The 19,156-nt window shown below is 60.9% G+C and overlaps 1 protein-coding gene across 9 annotated transcripts; it reads right to left on the bottom strand.

Annotated features, from left to right (window-relative positions):
- Positions 1-9,649: 9,649 nt before the first annotated feature.
- LOC125091691 (melanoma-associated antigen 8-like) lies at positions 9,650-15,930 on the bottom strand. 9 transcript variants are annotated; one of them, XM_047715494.1, is made up of 3 exons: positions 15,838-15,930; positions 10,959-11,022; positions 9,650-10,778 (listed from the first exon to the last, which is right to left on the bottom strand). In XM_047715494.1, the coding sequence occupies exon 3, from the start codon at positions 10,755-10,757 to the stop codon at positions 9,756-9,758; it is 1,002 nt and encodes a 333-aa protein (XP_047571450.1). In that variant the 5' UTR covers positions 10,758-10,778; positions 10,959-11,022; positions 15,838-15,930; the 3' UTR covers positions 9,650-9,755. The 9 variants fall into 9 exon arrangements, with proteins under 9 accessions (XP_047571450.1, XP_047571443.1, XP_047571446.1 ...); XM_047715487.1 differs by having other exon boundaries at positions 10,940-11,022; positions 15,838-15,920; XM_047715490.1 differs by having other exon boundaries at positions 10,965-11,022; positions 15,838-15,907.
- Between the last annotated feature and the right edge of the window lie 3,226 nt (positions 15,931-19,156).

The raw sequence follows: 19,156 nt of genomic DNA, 5'->3' as shown, positions 1-19,156 counted from the left end.
TCAGGCGACCCAGCCTTTCCTTCTTCCCGAGAGCAGCGAGAGAGGCAAGGAGCCACTGGGAGCACCTGGGCCACCTCTGGGTGTGCTCTTGGGTCCAGAGGCCTGGACCACCGTTCCCCTCACTGACCACCCCGTCTGTCACCTATCAGGGACCCTGTTCCTGCCCCCGTGCCTGTGAGGGGCCCGAGCCAGGTGGAATGCACTGGGGAGACGGGAACGGGCAGTAGGTTACGGAGTGCCCACGTGTGGGAGCGCGGGTGGACTTGAGCTTCTGGGGAGAGCAGGCCTCTGATTCTGCCCCCAAGAGGGGCCTTCTGTCCGGCCACCTGGAGCTGATGCCCTCAGCCTCTCCACTCCTTCGCAGACAGCAAATGGCCGTGCCCGCACTGGCGCTCTCGGGTCCAGCAGAAGCCAGTAACCACGGAGAGTGCCGCGCCGAAGCCAGTGCTGGGGAAGTCTCGCATGGGCGCTTGCGGAAATGTGGCCCAGCTGTTGCGGCCTTTAAGTAGGAGCGAGGGTCCTCGTGCGCTCACTCCTGGATGGTGGGGGCCCCACTCATTAAAAAAAAAAAAAAGAACAAAAAACGCTCCCTTTGCCTGGGGTGACGACCCTTGAGGGATCCCCTCAGCAGCCACCTGATCAGGAGACAGGCCCGCGTGTCGCCCGGATGATCGCCCCAGGGTGCCAGGCCTTTCTGTCAGCTGCTGTCCCACTTCACTTGGGGGCCGCGGTTTTCACGCAAGATGGAACGAGGCCCCCGGGCACTCAGTGGGGGTGCCATCAGTGGGAGGGACGGAAGGGTGTGTCCACTTCCAAATTCATCCGAGCCGCGCTGACCGCCCCCATGTGGCCGTATGTGGACGAAGGGCCCTTAGGGGGATCATGAAGGGTAAACGGGGTCCTAAGGGTCATAAGCCCTCACCTGATGGCCCTAGTGTCCTTGTCAGAAGAGGAAGACACGGCGGAGGTCCCTCTCTCTCTCTCTGACCCGCCCCGCCGGGGAACAGAGAAGAGGCCATGGGAGGGGTGGGGGGCACAGTGAGAAGACGGCCTTCTCCAAGCCAGGAAGAGAGGCTCTCTGTCACCGGAAACCCAATTTTGCGACCCCTGGGTCTTGGACGACTAGCTTCCAGAACTGCGAGAAGCCGAATGCCTGCTGGGGAAGCCGCCCAGGAGGCTGCATTCCGTGAAGTGGCCCGAGCTGGCGGACACAGCCCGCTCTCAGTGAAGGAAAAGAATGGGCAGCCGCCGCTCAGGAAGGAAGACTCCAGCGGCCCTTGAAGACCAGGGGACCTAAGGGCAGCCACGGGGAACCCCCCAAGCACAGACTAAATACCCTTCTCCGGGGTACTTTCTCCAGAAAGCCTACGTGCCTGACCACAGCCCGTCCCTCGAGAACCTAAAAGGCTGACACCCAACAAGGTATGTCCTCCGGCCAAAACGGAAGGAGAGCCGTCCTCCATCCCGGAGCGCGGGGTGGGAAACTCGCAAACAGATGGAGGTCAGGCAGCGCATCCCCAGAGAACCGTGTCCGTCGGCCACGCCTGCCACATCCACAGACCACGCACTGCGTGGCTTGCACGACAGACGCCGATTCCCTCCCGGTTCTGAAGACAGGGAGTCCAAGATGAAGGTGCTGGCAGGCGTGGGCTCTTCTGACAGCCTCTCTCCTCCGCGTGCAGGTGGCCGCCCTCTCGCTGCCTCTTGCCACGGTCACCCCCGCGTGCAGGCAAGCCCCGCCCCTGCTGTCTCCTTTGCTGCGTCCTCCTCCACTCCTTTCCCGAGGACACCAGCCATATTGAAGGGAGCTCATTTTCGCCGGCTTCCTTTGAACTCCGTCGCCACTTAAAAGGCCCTGTCTCCAGCAACAGTCACACTCTGAGGGCCTGGGAGCACGGGGGCCCCCGATGAGTGTGGGGCAGACAGCAATTCGGGCCGTAACCATCACCACCGAATCACACCGGGAAACAGGAGGAGGCTGGAAAATTCTTTCACATGCACAAGCGCTAGAGACTCGGCGCCAAAGCTCATGGGATGGGGCCGAAGAGCCCCGAGAAACTCACAGTGGGAAACGCCCACGTGAAAACCAACCAGCCAACAGGCCGAGAGCCCCGACACCTAACCTGCCACATCAGCACGCTGGCCAAAGAGCAAAGGGAACCCAGAGCAAGCACCAGGAAGACAGCAAGAGAGAACAGAGTGCGAGGAGATGAAGTAGGGAAGAGAGATACGACCGGGGCCCCGCCGGCTCAGTCGGCGGAGTATGTGACTGTTGATCTCGGAGCTGTGAGTTCCAGCCCCACTCTGGGGGTAGAGACTACTTACAAATAAAATCCCGCCGAGGAAAAAGGCGAGCAGTAGAGAAAATCGATGCAAACAAAAGTCAGTTCTTTGAAAAGATGAAGAGAAGTGTCCAACCTGTAGCTTGACCCACCGAGAGAAAAAGACAGAGGATTCCAGTTACTGCAGGTCATTCTTAAAGGCTGCTTACCGTCTGATTCCAGGTCCACGGCGTCTGGGCAAGGCAAACTTAGAGAACTGGTTCAAAAGATCGGCGGTTGCCACGGGCTCGGGAGACGGGAGGAAGGACCGACTAGGTGGAGGCAGGGCACATTTTAGGACAGTGACAGCATTCTGCGTACTACTGGCCCCGTGACTGGATGGATGGTATGATGCTTTTGTCAAACCCACTGAACTTTACAGCACAAGGGTGTGCCTTCCTGTATGCCAAGTACACACAGGCACAAAATCACACAGCGGCCCGTGGAATCCCAGGGAGGAATGCAGCCTGTCCGAGGAATCCGGCTCTGGCAAGTGTATGACAAAGGCATGAAACGCCCTTCCTGGACGGGGCCTGGGAAGGTGCTACCTACATTGCTCTGGAAGCGAGGGCGTCGGTAGGACTCAAGGCCCAGGGAACGACATGACCCCCGCGTTCTTAGTTCACGGAGCTGTTTCCCGAGGCCGTGTCCCCAGGTTAATCTCCTGACACTCCTACCAAAGTCCACCTGAGCCCTAGGCCAATGGATGGCCACTGGGCGGAGCCATTCTCTCCCTGTGGGAAGGGATGTTTACTTCTAAAGGAGGGCAGGAGGCTCGAATGACCCAGGAGGTACTAGATGAGCGTTGGAGTCAGGAGCATGAGGCCACGTTTAGCTCCCCATAGAGCAGATGATCACACATGGAAACGTTCGTAGACACACGCGTACAGGGGCGTGAGTACACCTGGACGCTTCCTCGCTCCGTCGGCAGAGAGGGCCTATACCTAATAATAGCCCGACAGCTCGGGCCCAGCCGGCATGCCGATCTGGGTTTCTAAATCCCTTCCTCAAGGAAAGGAAGCCGGGCTCCTTAGGCGCACGGATGACTCCAGGACAGGGGCCGGAAATGTGCAGCCTGAGCGACGAACAAAAGCTCAGTCTTTGTGCTACGTGTCTGTCCTTTACTCCCACATGGCTACCACACTCACACCATTTGTGACACTTCTGGGGGCTCCCCCCACCCCACAGCAAGCAGTCTGCCGCACCAGCTGGGTGTCCTGACTCAATTATTGATGCCCTCCCGACCCTCTCTACCCGCAGACAGCACCGGATCCCGCGGGGTCAGGGCTCAGTCCCGCAGGACAGCCCCCCACCTTAGATGCCAGTCGCACAGGTCCCCACGTTACCCACAGCTCGGAGTGGGCTACACATCGGGGGGTTCCCTGGGCCTTCCCACCGTGGAGTCGACAGTTTGCTACAACAGCTCACAGAACTCAGGGAGACACGTGTGTTCATCACCGTGTTAAAGGGCAGGAACGGCCCGATGAAGGCATCCATCAGGGGAGGTCTGGGAGGGACCCGGGCACAGGATCATCATTGGTCCCCGTGGCTTGGGTGGCACCACTCTCCCGGAACGTTGGTGTGTTCACCCGCCGGGAAGCTCCCCCAGCCCCTGGGCTGTTTTTTTTTTTTTTTTTTTTTTTAAAGATTTTATTTATTTATTTGACAGAGAGAAATCACAAGCAGGCAGAGAGGCAGGCAGAGAGAGAGGAGGAAGCAGGCTCCCTGCTGAGCAGAAAGCCCGATGTGGGGCTCGAACCCAGGACCTGGGATCATGACCTGAGCCGAAGGCAGCGGCTTAACCCACTGAGCCACCCAGGCGCCCCAACCCCTGGGCTGTTTTATGGAGGCTTCCTCACAGTCAGGCACGACTGATTCTTAACGCCAGGTCCGGCCCCCGGGACTCCCCGCTCTGCAGAATGGGGCGGCAGGGATGAACCCTCCAAGCTTCTAATCATGGCTTGGCCTCTCGGGTGAGCTGTCGCCACCTCCAGGGCCACCCAGGAGCCCAGCTAGGGTCATCTGGTTAGAACATCTTTTGCTCTTACCTCTCGGGAAATGACAAGGGTTTTATTTAGGAGCCCCGTGTCAAACACGGGATCAGAGACTACGTGTTAGGAGAAGCGATCCTCCCAGCAGCCCTGTTTACAAGGGATTTAGGAGCCCCATGTCAGGAACCGGAGCCAGAGACCTGTATGATAGAGAGAGAGAGAGAGAGAGAGAGATAGCGAAAATATAGAGATATAGATGTAGAAGTACAGAAATCAGTATCTTATTAGGTCACAAGGAGCCTGGAGCATCTCAAAGTGCCAGAAAGTAAGGACACGCTAAAAATAAAATAAAATAAAAACGAAACAAAGCCACTCTCTACCTCAAAGGGACTCGGAAGCTGACTGAGACCCCTTCAGACGACCAACGCTAGAACAATGTGAGCGACCAAATCGAGCAAAACTGGGATGTGACCCAAACGATAGAATAAAACATCCTCGAGTCCCTAGTGAGAAAAATACAGGATGGGATGGTGAAGGGACAAATGCACGAGAGTGGACAAGCCTCCCGCAGGCGAGTCCCAAGCTACCAAAGTAGATACCGCTCCCCCAGAGAGGAGGAGCGCAGCCCGGCTCCCCAGAGGGCGGGGCTGGGCACAGTGACCTCCCCCCAACAGCATCATGCGGAACAGGCAAACGACAGGGTCCCTTTCCACTGGGGACCCTGACGGCCTCTACCTCAGCCGCATGCTCAGGGTCAGCATCCACAGTGACTACCCGTACTCCTCGTCCGGAGACACCCTCCAGAGGATGGGGTGAGCATCTCTTTACTCTGTGGTCTTCCTCTCAGAAACCTGTAGCCGGGTCTCTGCCGGAGAAATCTATCCAACAAACCCCAGTTGAGGGACGTCCTACCGTGGGTCTGACCAGGACCTCTCCTAAAGCTCACGGCCATCGACAACAAAGTCGGGGAACTCCCAAAGCCAGGAGGAGTCCTCGGAAGACAGGACAACTCAGTGGGGGATGGGGCCTCGTGGGAGGACAAGATCCCACTCGCACGCGGATGGAGGAGCCGTGGCCCACCGAAGGCTGCTCTGGGTTCAGGCACTGGCCGCTGCTCTGCCACGCCCCTTCCCAGTCCCGTCCCCTTCCCTCCCAGCCGACGGGCCGGTCCAACGGTGTCCAGCGGGCTCACTCCCCTGGGCAGGCTACACATCAGACACGCAGTGGGCCGGCAGTTCAAACACCCTCCCACCGGGGCTAACGACTGTCACGGCCTGCCCAAGGGTGAGTGTCCGGGGGACCCTCTGCCCAGATCCTCTGTCCGGGGGCTCGGGAAATGCAGCATTGCCTTTCACACTGTCTTGCGGCTGTCCCTTGGTCTCCCACCCTGCCTCCCGCCACTGGCCCAGCCGTTGCCCTGTGCTCAGCCCTAGCTCGGGCCCGGTACAGGCAGAGAGGCCCCAGGCTTGCCCGTGAAGGTGCCAGGACCGGGGACAGCAATATTTGTCCCAGAGGATGGGAGGTAGGGTGGAGCCAGCCTGAAGGTCAGACCCCAGGCAAGGCGGTGGGGTTTCAGGAAGGCATGGCTGTGCCCCGGCAACGGGGGCTTCTGAGAGATGCAGGACCGTGGTTGAGACACCTCACACCAGCCCCTCCTGGGAACGGGTCAGGCCATCTAGAGATCATCACGTCGTCCGGCCAACGGGCAAGTGGGCCGGTCCCTGCCCTGCCCAGCCCTGGCCACAGGTGCCGGGGACCCGGGTGACGTGTGTTAACGTCGACACGATTGAGAGAGCCTGGCACCCCTGAAATGCCTTCCTGAGGGATGCTCGTGGTGGAGCTGGGAGAGTCCCGAGTGGGGCAGCAAAGCAGTCCAGGACGGTCTGGATCAAACACCATCCCACGGCCCCCAAGTCCGTTCCCTCCGAGGAGGGCACGCAGTATCCCTGCTTCCATCCTGGAGTGCCCCACGGGCTCCAGTCCTGGGACTTGGGCCAAGAGCACCCAGTTCACGAGCTCAAAGAGGCTCCAGCTCACCTCAGCCTCCTCTGGGCTCCCCTGACCTCCCCTGCTCAGCCCAGGGCAGTCCAGACGGGATGCGGTGGGGGTGCTCCTCCTTCCACCTCTCCTGGGGCGGCCAAGCCTCTGTACAGCCTTCCGCATGGGAACCCGAACCCCGTCCTCCATGGCTGCTTTTGAGACTGGGGGTATCTGGGGTGAATGGGGGGGGCATCCAGGTGGCCACGCCATCCCCTGCTAAGTCTCTCCTCTGCTACAACGGCCCGACTACAGACACCAGGGTCCCAGCAGGCTCTGGGGGTGGCTGACAGGAACACACGCCCTCTCTGGCTCAGCCTCAGGAAGCAAAGCGTCAGAGTCACCTGCACAAGGCCACCAGCTTCATGAAGCAGTTGGGGTTACACAGGAGATCTCCGAAAGTAACACAGCATTGTACACGGTCTCACCCAGTCGCGGGGCGATGACGGTCATCCGCGGGCCCCGGGCGCACTCGCCACCAGGGTGTTGAGTCAGCTCTAGCGGACGCACGGGCACGCTGAGCGGGATTCGTGGCTGGGGCCTCCCGAGGGAGGATGAGTGTGAGAGGACTGGGGAGTGAGGGCTTGGCAGCGGGGAGGCAGGAGGACGAGACCCCAGACATTGCAGACCGAGGCCAGGGTCAGGACAGGCCGGGCGGTGCACGAGGCATGGGGGCTGCGGGCCGGGCCCCAGGAGGAGGACCCCCGCCCTGGTTCCCACAAGGCCCACATGCAGCTGGCTGCCCGGCTCCCAAAAGACTCATGACGGCCCCGAGGGGACCGACGGGGTAGCTCAGGGACCGGGCGGTGCAGGGGGCAGGAAGCATCCCTACAGCCCGTTTCCCGAGCGGGGGCTCCTGTGGGGAAGGACGCCCGCCCTGCACAGAGCAGTAAGGCCCACGCGTCGGGCATGACACACACGCATGAGGGTCCGTGGGTCCGACACCAGTGTCTGGCTGAGGACGCAGCGCGCTCTCTGTTCTGTGCTGTCAGGGCAAAGAACGGATCCGGGTCCCTGGGGCGCCTTCGATAGGAATGCCTGTGACAAACAGGATTCTGCCACGGGAGCCTTCCTAAGCGCAAGAGGACTGGCCACGCTGTTTCCCCCTTAGCCTGGGGGCAGGAGGAGCACAAGAGGGGCCCCAGCACTGGGCATCGCTCTGATTCACTCTTGCGGACTACGTTCTCAGCCCAAAGCGGCATTTCTACTTTTCCGAGGCAAAACCCCCTCATTTCTGGGAGCGGTTCCTGAGAAAGTCAAACTTGCCTTGAAAGTCTCCGCCTTTGGATGTGCCCAAAGACCAAGGGGCAGGGGCTTCAAGTGCGGGATCGCATCGAATGTTCACGAGTTGGCACACGCACGTACGTGGCTACCACATCTCAGCGGGGCCCATCGCCCTACTCACTCCCGAGCCCCTTTCGGCACTTCCCAGGGCCATAACCTCCAAGATCTCAGTGGGCTGAGAATGTTCGCTTTCCTCGGATGCACGGTCCGAATCCTCTCTAACCCGTGAGTCTCTGCTCCTGTCCCGCTTTGGAAGAGGCCGGAACACGTGCACGCTGGCGTCTGAGGGTCCGCAGTGCTTGGGACAGCTGTCCGGTGCTATTGTGACCGCCCCCCCACTCTCCCCCTCTCTAAATGTTCCGTTGCCCTGACAGATCACAGACGCGGGGTTCGAGTGGAACGTCAGAGAAGCGAAGCACGCCGTGCTCTCTGCCTGTGCACCTCCGGGAGGACAGATGGTGCCCAAATGGGTGAGGGTGGGGCAGGGGGTCCAGACCAGCTCCGTGCAAGGAACCCAACGGTCCCCAGGAACAGGCAGAGACCACCTCGATGCCTCTTTTCAGCTTCTCTCCCATGCAGACCTCTGAGCTTCCTTCCTTCCTTCCCACGAACACCCAGCCACTCTTCAGGACTGGCCGTGGACAGCTCCGGGGAGCCCCGATCCTTTCTCCTGGCCGAGGAGGCAGCGAGGGCTCCCCCAGTCCAGGGGGAACAGGGCTGTCCGGGACGTGCGCATTCCCCGCTGTCGTCCACAGGACGTTCGTGGAGACGGTAGGAATAAAGCCACTGAACCTTCACCGCGTTCAGATACCCTGTGACAGGGCCCGGCACGCTGTCCCTTCAGGCCACAGGACACTCACTCGGCCTTCCCCACAGCCCAATGCAAACTGCTCCCAGCATTTATCCATTTAAGACATCTCTCCCGCCCCCAAAGCACCCGATCCCCAAAGAGGGCCACTGTCACCACCCGGCTTCCCCGTGACCAGCAGCACAGAAGCGATCATGGGGCCCCTCAGGACACAGCCCTGCCACCCGGGCTGGGTCAGGGGCATTTCCAGGGCAGTGCTCGCCTCGGGAGCAACACCCCCTCACTCTGCTTCCGCTTCATCTGCAGCTCCAGGGCCCGCCTGCCCACCTTCGTGCCAGGACCGGGACTGCCACACACGGTCCCCTATGGCTGGGACGCGTCCTGCTTCTAGCGTCCTCCGCGCTCACCCGCAGGGCCTTCCAGACAGTAGAACTCAGCCCATGTCTAGGGATCGAGGAGCCAGTGAGCAGAGCTCCCTCTGTGCCGAGAGGACGCTTCTCCTCCTTTCTTGAAGAACCAAGCCAGGGCAGGAGCCCCGTGTGCGTGTGTGCCTCTGGCATTTACACCATGACCGCCGGCGGGGCGTCAGAGAGGCCAGAACCCACGCGCTTCTCTTCCCCCATTCCTGACCCCCTTCCCCTTCCCCTTCCCTTCTTTCGCCTTCCCAACCCATCCCGAGGCCCAGCCCTGTGATTCTGGCCCAGAACCCAAAAAAGGAGGCAAAGTGTCTAGGCTGGTCTCTAGGACATGGCAAAAATCCTTTGTGCTTCAAGGCATTTTATTTATTTATTCGAGAAACAGCACACAGAGAGGGAGAGGGAGAAACAGGCCCCACTGAGCAGGGAGCCCGATGTGGGGTGAGATCGCAAGATCCTGAGATCCTGGCCTGAGCTAAAGGCAGATGCTTAACCAACGGAGCCCCCCAGACGGCCCCGGGACATGACAAAACTCGTAACTCTTGAACTGGGTCAGGACAAACGCTGTGTTGGGGGATGTCACTCACACACTCAGCCGCTGAAGCCAACGAAGCCTCCTATAACAAGGAAGCCCCCTGGAGAGCTTCGCCAGGGACACCAAGCTCTGAACTTGGGAGGCATCGCAGGGAACCGCCCCCCGCACCCCCCAAAGGAGGCTCTTTGCCCTGCATTTCCCCCCAACCCTCCCTGGCCCTGCACTGCTGAGAAATCCCAGGGCTCTCTCTTCACACACACACAGGGAAGAACCAAGAAACGGCCTCACTCCGTGCCCAGCGCCCCGCAGGACAAGCTGCCGACCCCGCCGGAGCCGGGACCGCACCACAGCCGCCCCTGGGCCTCAGGCCCCCTCTTCCTCATGGCTCACAGCCTCTTCAGAGGGGGCCAGGGAGGGAACCGGCAGCCCGGGATAGACTCGCAGCAAATACTCCAGCACCTGCAACCTGCTGGTTTCCGCGTGGGCCCTGGGACCCCACAGGAACTCGTAGCGGGCAGGGTCACTGCCGGGCACCTGCCGGTACTCCAGGTACCCTTCCTGCACCCAGACATTGGTCAGGAGCTCCCGGGGCTCCCCATAGATGATGTGCTCCTCGCCGGCATACACCCCCATGACCCCCAGCGCTTCCCACACCACCTCCTCGAGGGCACGGTCGCCCTCCAGGAGGATCGCCCCCAGGAGCACCACCAGGAGGCCGGTCTTGGGCGCGCCCTGCTCAATGCTCAGCATCGCGTCGCAGGTGAGGCCCAGGACGGGGACCAGGACGTAGGAGTGCTCGCTGGGGTCCACTTCCTTCACCTCCACGCCGAACACCAGCTGCATGCACTTGGACGCCTGGCCCAGGATCCCGGGGAAGGCGTCCTGCTCATCCTCGCCGACGATCGCCAGCATCTCCGCCTGGCTGGTCGGCTCCTTGGTGAGATACTTGAGGAGCAGGAACCCCACCAGGTCAGCTGTCTTCTCCTGGAGCACGTCTGAGAGCCGAGGCTCGGCTTCTTCGGACTCCTCCCAGGTGCTGGACCCCTCCTCATCTGAGCTGCTGGAGCCCTGGTCGGGCAGGCTCCAGACAGTGGCTGCCATGGCCGCGGGCGAGGGGCAGGCCCTCTGAGGGCTCTGGGGAGGACTCGGGGTCCCCGCAGCAGACCCCTCCTCCGGGGGGCCCAGAGACAGGGCAGAGCAGGAGAGGGACGGGACGGTGGACTGGGAGGAGGCAGAGGCGGAGGAGGGAGGTAGGGCCTCCACCCCTCCAGCCCCGCACTGCTGTGCCTCCTCCAGGCCCTGGCCTGGTCCTGGTCCAGGGTCTTCCTCCAGCTTCCACAGCTCACTCCTCTGACCCAGGGGCATGGCGTTGGTGTCGGGCTGAACCTGAACACACATGTGCGCGGCTCCTCAGGGTGCAGCCCAGCCAGCAGAGGCCCGGACGTCCCAGAGCCGACAGTGGGCTGCGTCGCCCATGGGTGCCCAGGGTTCCCCTCTGGGTTGGGATGGGCGAGCCCCTGGCTCCAGGCTCAGAGCAAGTACCTCACCTTGACCACTGGCACTCACCTGCACCGTGATCCCAGGGACTCCTGCCTCACACCGAGGGCTCAACAGCCCCTTCTCGACGACCCTGGGGGATCAAAGGAGGAGGCACCTGACGGTGCAGACTTACAGCACAGGCCCGGGGCCCAGGGCACACAGGAGGGCTGGGTTGGACTCCCTGAGTGGGCCACCCGTCCAGGCTGGGCGGTCCCCTCCTTGGCCTCTCGGGGGACTTCTTTCCCCTGCCAGGACCTAAGCCCCACCCCGCTTGGCCCAGAGGCCAAAGGGTCCCAGCAAGACCACGCAGCCCTGAGCCTCCGGGAAGGAAAGCGAGGGGGTCCACATCTGGACCGGCCTGCCATAGGTCTACAGGGCTCGTCACGGATCTCCAGGGATGGCCGAACGTCGGGTTCCGTCTATACTGGATGGGTGCGACCCGCTGTCTATACCTTGACCCCTCGGAATGCCTGGGAAAACTCCCTGTGCTGACTGGAGGCCACCTTCCTGGTGTCGAGGCCTCATCTCATGGAGAAGCCAGGAGGAAAAGCGAGGAGAAATCAGTCTGCCCACCGATGCCCCGTCTCCCCACCGACCCCCGTGTCCCCATGGCTGACAGAAGTGTGAGGGCAGGCCTGGGCCCTGGGGATCCAGTTGTGGGAGGCATCTCCTCATTTCCCACCTCCACCCGTGCCTCCTCCACTGACCAAAGTCCAGACCCTCAGGCACAGGCCCTCCCCTCCCAGAGCCCAGGGATCTGGGGACCAAGAGGGGCTGCGCCTGGCAGACCCGGCCAGGGTTCTCAGGGCGGTCAGGGAGAGCTGGCCAGATTTCTGGGCCATCCCCTCCTTGTCCCAAGGGGTGGGTTGGGAGCCCTCGCTCCTGCCTCGGGGGTCCCCACATTGACTCTTGCCAGGACCAGGGCCTCCTGTGTGTCTGCCAGGTGGGCTTCCTCGGATGACCCGACTCCGACCTCTCCCAGCATGGCCCTCGCCTCCCTGAGAGCTCCCAGAGGAGGGTGAGGAGCCACCACGCCCATGTCCGAGGGTCCATCCCCCACCGTCCGCTTCCAGCAAGATCCCAAAGGGCTGGCGGTGGGGACCGACCCCTCTGTCCTGGGATGGGGATGCCCTCAGGCTCCCGGGAGGCTAATCCTCCTTCCTGCCAGGGCCGGCCCTTCCACCCAGCCCCCAACCTGAGATAGAGGCCAGGTGCCCCTCAGCCCGAGACCTCACTCCCCGAGGTCTCCCCACCTTCCAGCCCATGAGACAAGTGAGCATGCCTGCCACTTTGGGCCACCGCTGACCGATCCTCCCTGGGCTGCCAACAGGGCAAGGCCGGACTCCGGGGCACTGGCTTCTTTGCTGAGAGGGGAGGACCGGGTCCGGCCAGTCCTCCCCCAGGGTCCTCATCCTCACTCCCAGAAGGACCTGTGACCCTCCTCCCCACCCCGTGCTCCACACTCACACCCTCACGCACACAAGCCCACCACACCCCAGGCCCTGTTCCTTCTCACCACAGCCCGCAGTCTCTCACACCCGGATGTGGACATCAGGACAGGCATGTGCTCCTCCTACACTGGGGCCTCCTCTCCGAATTGAACGTGCTGGGGACCAGGATGCCTCAGTCCTCCCTCTGGTCCTCACCTTCCAACACAGCAGGCCCGCCGTCCGCCCGGGAGATCTTGAAGCCTGACGCTCCCACCCAGACCCCCGGGTCTGGGAGACTTGGTGGGAATGCAGGGCTCGCCCTATGCGGTCATCTGTCCCTGGGGCCTCCTGGGACCAAATCTGGTCTCTGTCCCCAATCCTGCAGTCCTCCTTGCAGTCCTCGCCTTTCCCCCCAGCAACACACGGCCCATCTCCCCCCTTACGCATTCTTGAGCGGCTGCTCCATCCTTGTGACCACCGGTCCTCAGAGGCCCTGAGGCTGAAGTGGCCATGCACGGCGTGGGATCGCCCACCCCAGGAGCCTCCCGTGGCTGAACCAAGGCGCGGTCCAGCGGGCTCCCTGGGGACTCCCTCAGGTCCTCTCGCCTCGAGCCCTAGCGGGTCCCGGGCCTCTCCTGTCTGCTGTCCCGGGGCCGGTGCTCCCACACCAAGGCTATCGCTCCCCTCAGCCCACTGGCTCAAGTCTGTGACCACGATGTGCAGCGGCGAAGCCCAAGATTTCCCAGGGCTGACCGCGGGGGCTGAGATGAGGCGTCCAGGTCTCTCGGGCCTTCTTCCCCTTTCCAACGGGGCTCCCTGGTGCCTATGCCTTTGTCTGCTGTACTGCCTGTGGATCGGCTCACAGACAACGGGGCATCCAGCCTCTGGGAGACCCAGGTGGGCGAGTGAGGGACACACACACACACACACACACACACATGCACATACGAACACAAATGAGGAATCCGTGTCCTACACTCAGACTTCTAGGGGCTGACTCTGGTTTGGGGTCCAGGCTCCCTCAGACCTCCCTCTGCATCCTCACCGTGAAGCCCAGCAGGACCTGGGCTGCCCCCTGCCCCTCTGAGCAACCGAGCCTTCTGCCAAGGTCCCCAGTGTCTCTGAGAGCTGGATGCGGAAGTCCGGACTCGCCACGTGCTCCCATCCCCCTCTCGGAAATTCCCCGACTCTGGGCTAGACTCCAGGCTCCCTCAGTCCTCCCTCTGTATCCTCACCGTGAAGCCCAGCAGCACCTGCCCCCACGTCTTTGCCCACCCGAGGGAGGCCCTTTTCCTTCGGCCAAGGTCCCCAGTCACTAGAGAAACCCTGATGCGCGAGTCCCACCCTAGGGGATACGAGACCCCCATCCCGCCCAAATGCCTTTCTAAACTGACCCTGGGAACCGAATGCTGTGAGGTCCCCTCTGGCCTCCCTCAGGGTTCATGCCGTGACTCCCATTCGCGCCTGAGCCCTGCCCTCTGAGGACCTGAGATCTGTGCCTTACACCAGGCCCTCCGTCACTCAGAGACCCGGATGCGGAAGTCCGGACTCGCCACGGGCGGGCTCCCATCCCCCATCACGGATCTTTCCTGACTGACTCTGGGCTGGGGTCCAGGGTCCCTCAATCCTCCTACATCCTCACCATGAAACAAAGCAGGACCTGTGCCTGCCCCTCTACCCCACTGAGGGAGGCCCCGCTCCTTCTGCCAAGGCCCCCAGTGTCTCTGAGACCCGGACTCGCCAGTCCCGCCACGCTGGCCTCGTGTCCCCATCCCGCCTGGAGAACTTCCCCAACTGGCCTTGGGACCTGACATCAGTGAGGTCCCTCTGTCCTGCCTCAGGGTTCATACCTTGAATCCCATTCACGCCTGAGCCCTCCCGCTGACGACCTCAGATCGGCTCCTTACACCAGGCCCTCCGTCACTCAGAGACCCGGATGCGGAAGTCCGGACTCGCCACGGGCTCCCATCCCCCACCACGGATCTTTCCTGACTGACTCTGGGCTGGGGTCCAGGGTCCCTCAATCCTCCTACATCCTCACCATGAAACAAAGCAGGACCTGTGCCCGCCCCTCTACCCCACTGAGGGAGGCCCCGCTCCTTCTGCCAAGGCCCCCAGTGTCTCTGAGACCCGGACTCGCCAGTCCCGCCACGCTGGCCTCGTGTCCCCATCCCGCCTGGAGAACTTCCCCAACTGGCCTTGGGACCTGACATCAGTGAGGTCCCTCTGTCCTGCCTCAGGGTTCATACCTTGAATCCCATTCGTGCCTGAGCCCTCCCCTCGGACGACCTGAGATCGGCTCCTTACACCAGGCCCTTCGTCACTCAGAGACCCGGATGCGGAAGTCCGGACTCGCCACGTGCTCCCATCCCCCACCACGGACCTTCCACGACGGACTCTGAGCTGGTGTCCAGGGTCCCTCAGTCCTCCCTCTGCATGCTCACCGTGAAGCCCAGCAGGACCTGTGCCCTCCCCTCTCCTCGCCCCCCACCCAGGGAGGCCATGTTCCTTCGGCCAAGGTCCCCAGTCACTAGAGAAACCCTGATGCGCGAGTCCCACCCTAGGGGATACGAGACCCCCATCCCGCCCAAATGCCTTTCTTAACTGACCCTGGGAACCGAATGCTGTGAGGTCCCCTCTGGCCTCCCTCAGGGTTCATACCGTGACTCCCATTCACGCCTGAGCCCTCCCGCTGACGACCTGAGATCGGCTCCTTACACCAGGCCCTCCGTCACTCAGAGACCCGGATGCGGAAGTCCGGACTCGCCACGGGCTCCCATCCCCCACCACGGATCTTTCCTGACTGACTCTGGGCTGGGGTCCAGGGTCCCTCAATCCTCCTACATCCTCACCATGAAACAAAGCAGGACCTGTGCCCGCCCCTCTACCCCACTGAGGGAGGCCCCGCTCCTTCTGCCAAGGCCCCCAGTGTCTCTGAGACCCGGACTCGCCAGTCCCGCCACGCTGGCCTCGTGTCCTCATCCCGCCCGGTGCCTGCCCGGACTGATCCTGCGGCCCGACCTCAGTATCGACCCCTGTGTCCTGGGCTCCCAACTCCCTCGGTGCTGCCCGTGCTCGGGCCCGACCCCGTCCCCCCTGGACTCCCTGGGACTCCCTGGGCCGCGGTCTTCCTGACCCGGCATCCTTGCCCTCCGACCAAGCTCCTCAGCCCCCTCGGGCCCCCCAGGCACCTTTCAGCCGATGCGCCCTGTGGCCACCCTCCCCAGGGGCCCCAGGGCCGGTCCGCGGCAGGGCCCGAGGGGCTGCACCAGCTCGGGGAAGGCTGAGCCCCACCGATCTCCCTCAGGTGCCGACACCCACTCCAGGGAGGGCCTGGGCCCGTCCCTCTGGGGACCCGTGTCCCCTGCCCTGGCCCCGGCGGGAAGGGCTCAGCCCGGTGGCGGTGCCAGGGGCCCCCTGGATCCCGGGAGTCCCCCCACGTCCCCCGCTCGGGGCACCCTCAGGGCAGGGTCTACCTGCACGCCTGGCTGCCGGGCCTGGGCTCCTTCCCTCCGCCAACCTGAATCCGGCTTCCCACACGCAGGGCCTCGCCTCTCTCAGGCCTCGGAGGCGGAAGTCGGCGCTCGTCACATCCGGACCCCAGAGGAAGGGGTCCCCTAGGGCTGACAGCACCTCGGGCGGCGATGGGTCCCAAGTCGGAATCGTGGGGGAGGGGAGGGATTGTGGGCTGGGAGTGCGTGGGGAGCTCCCCTAACCACCTCCCTTGGACTCTAGCAGGCGGGGTTGGGGTCCCGTCCCAGCCCCCCGCTGATCCTGGGCTTGCGCCCCTCCCCTTCTAGACTCCCCCATCCTCCCCCCACCGTTCCCTAGTATGGAGGCACAGTGTGGAGTCTGGGCACTGTCACCACCCAGCTTCCCGGGGACCAGCAGCACTGCAGCAATCACGGGGCCCCTCTGGTTACCCCAGCCACCTGGGCCTGGCCGGGGGCGTTTCCAGGGCAGTGCTCCTCCCAGGACCCGCACCCCTTCTTCCTTCTTCTGCTTCTTCTGCACCTCTCAGGGCACCCCTACCCACCTTCCCAACAGGACCGGGGCTGCTAGACACAGTCTCCAGTGGCTGGGACACGTCCTGCTTCTCCTAGTGTCCTCTCGGCTCACCCACAGGGCCTTCCAGAGAGCAGACCTCAGCGCCTGTCTGGGTATCCAGGAAGCAGTGAGCAGGGCTTTGTCTGTGCAGAGAGGACGTTTCCCCTCCTTTCTTGAAGAATCAAGCCAAGGCGGGAGCACCCGTGTGTGTGCCTCTGGCATTTGTACAATGATGGCCAGTGAAGCATCAGAAACAAGAGCCCACACACTTTTCTTTCTCCAGTTCCAGACCCCTGCCCCTGCCTGCTCTCTTCCTTAAGCTTTCCAACCCATCTTGAGGCCAATGCCCTGTGATTTCCGTCCAGAGCCCAAACAAGGAGGCAAGGTGCCCCAGCTTGTATAGTGTTTGTGTTATAAAGGTATATACATGGAGATTGTGTGTGTGTGTGTGTCTGTGTGCGCGCGCGCGTGTGTGTGCGTGCACATGTGCGAGGAGATTATCCTTTTTTGTATTCTCGTGCTTTAACTAGCTCACTTGTACATATACTCTCCCACTGTTGCCCTTCAGCAACAGTCACTTCTCTTGTGACAGACCAAATGCCGGGGGTGATGTGGAGCAGCAGAAATTCTCACCCTTACTTACTGGGATGAAAATTGTTCGACCAGGTTTAAGACACTGACGTTGTTTCTTACACATATAGACATATTCTGCGGTATCATCCAGCAGCCATAGGAGTATTTCCCCAAAGAAGTTGAAAACTATGTCCACACAAGAACCTACGCATCGATGTTTATAACTGCCTTTCTCATAATTTCCTAAATACGGATGCAACGAAGATGTCTTTTAGTAGGTTGATGGATACACTCTAGGACATCCAGATAATGGAATATTAGGGGCCACTCAAAAGAAATGAGGTATCAAGCCATGAAAAGATATGGAGAAAACTGAGATGCCTATTGCAAAGTGAAATGGTCGATGTGGAAAGGCTCCATTTTGTATGTTTCCAATTCAATGACATTCTATAAGGGGACATTTATGGGACAGGAAAGCGATCGCTGGTTGCCCGGGGCTGTGTGGGGAGGAATAAATAGGCAGAGTCGTGAATATGCTCTGTGTGGTACTGTCCTGATGGATACATGTCATCCCACTTTAGTGCAAACCCACAGAAAACGAAAAGCAGATGTGAACATTAGTGGTACTTTGGCTATGGGGATACTTTGGTACTTTGGATGGTGGGCTTTGGATGACTATGATGAGTCACGGACCTTCCTCAGGGATGACCACTGTTTCACTCTGGTGGGGGATGTTGATATTATGGGAGTCTCCATAGGTGTGCGGCAGTGGATCAGTGGGAAATCTGTGTACTTTCCTCTCTGTCTCTGTGCACCTAAATGTGTTCTACAAAATGTAAACTCCCTTATTTTTTTTTTAATTTTTAGAAAAGATCTTATTTATTTATTTGACAGAGAGAGGGAGAGAGACCACAAGAAGGCAGAGAGGCAGGCAGAGAGAGGGGGGAAGCGGGCTCCCTGCTCAGCAGAGAGCCCGAGGCGGGGCTGGATCCCAGGACCCTGAGATCATGACCTCCGCTGAAGGCAGAGGCTTAACCCACTGAGCCACCCAGGCGCCCCACAAAATGTAAGTCCTTTAAAAGACATACAATGTGAACAGCAATACCTGAACAAGAGAATAGGAGAAAGCCCTAGGGTGACACTTCGGAGTGCTGTCGGGCCGGGGACGTGGGGAGTAGCAGGGATGTCAAGAGGGAATGTAGACTGCCTGGATGCCAGTGAAAGCATGGGTAGTGGGAACGATTTTCAACTTCTGCCCCTGCTTCCTTGCAGAAATCTGATGCAGGACCTCAGAGGATACGTGCCAGTAGCTCTGGGGAAGTATGAGGACAGCAGAGAAAACGGCATTGACAGAGGCAGATGGGTCTGGATTCTGGGCTTTAGCTATCTAAAATCAGCTTAAGAGGTGAGGACAGCCTTTTCAAAAAATTGCTGGAAGAGGATATAAAGACTAGACCAGAAATAGATGTGAGTATCAAAACAAATGACATATAGTAGAAGTTAAGGTCTTTCATAAAAGACATATACACACAGTCTACACATATATACATACATACCTATAAAAATGCATCTATAGCAAGAACATACGTGCATACATGTCTGTCGATGTCCATACATATGTGATATATACATGCATGTGGACCTAAACACATACAACGTACAGCCAGCCTATATAAACATATGTAGAACACACACTGGGGAGAGGCGGACAGTGTGTTTCTTACGATGAACGAGCACGACCAAGGAAAACTCACTGCAGCGGACCCTGCAACAGTGGATAACCCTAAAACCCTGGGACCGAACCCCAAACCTCCTGCAGCTGCTCAGCCTCGTCAGTAAATCAAATGTTTTTATAAAATCTTCAGACTGTTGCTGAAGTCTGGCCGCTGGCGAAGGGACCCCTTGGAAGGAACGCTTCTCCTCCGACCCTGCCCCACGGTCACGGGCGCTGCAGGTCCACATCAGGCATCTGTCCCGTGACTGCGTGTGTCCCACAAGGGTAGAGGAGGGCCTCCTGGGTGAGGGCCGAGGGGTCCCATGTCCCAGCGCACTGTGTCCCTGCCAGCAGCCCTGAGACACCCCGGGCCCCGGGAGCAGGTGCGGCACAAGCCCCGAAAACCATCCCGCTGGGGCTCAGGTCTGCGGTGAGCGGGGCCCAGTGCTGCCAGAGGGCAG

Source organism: Lutra lutra, chromosome X, assembly GCF_902655055.1.
Source record: "Lutra lutra chromosome X, mLutLut1.2, whole genome shotgun sequence".
Taxonomy (NCBI): Eukaryota; Metazoa; Chordata; class Mammalia; order Carnivora; family Mustelidae; genus Lutra; species Lutra lutra.
Note: the sequence above shows the minus strand (reverse complement) of the source record. Positions and strands in the feature narration are given on the sequence as shown.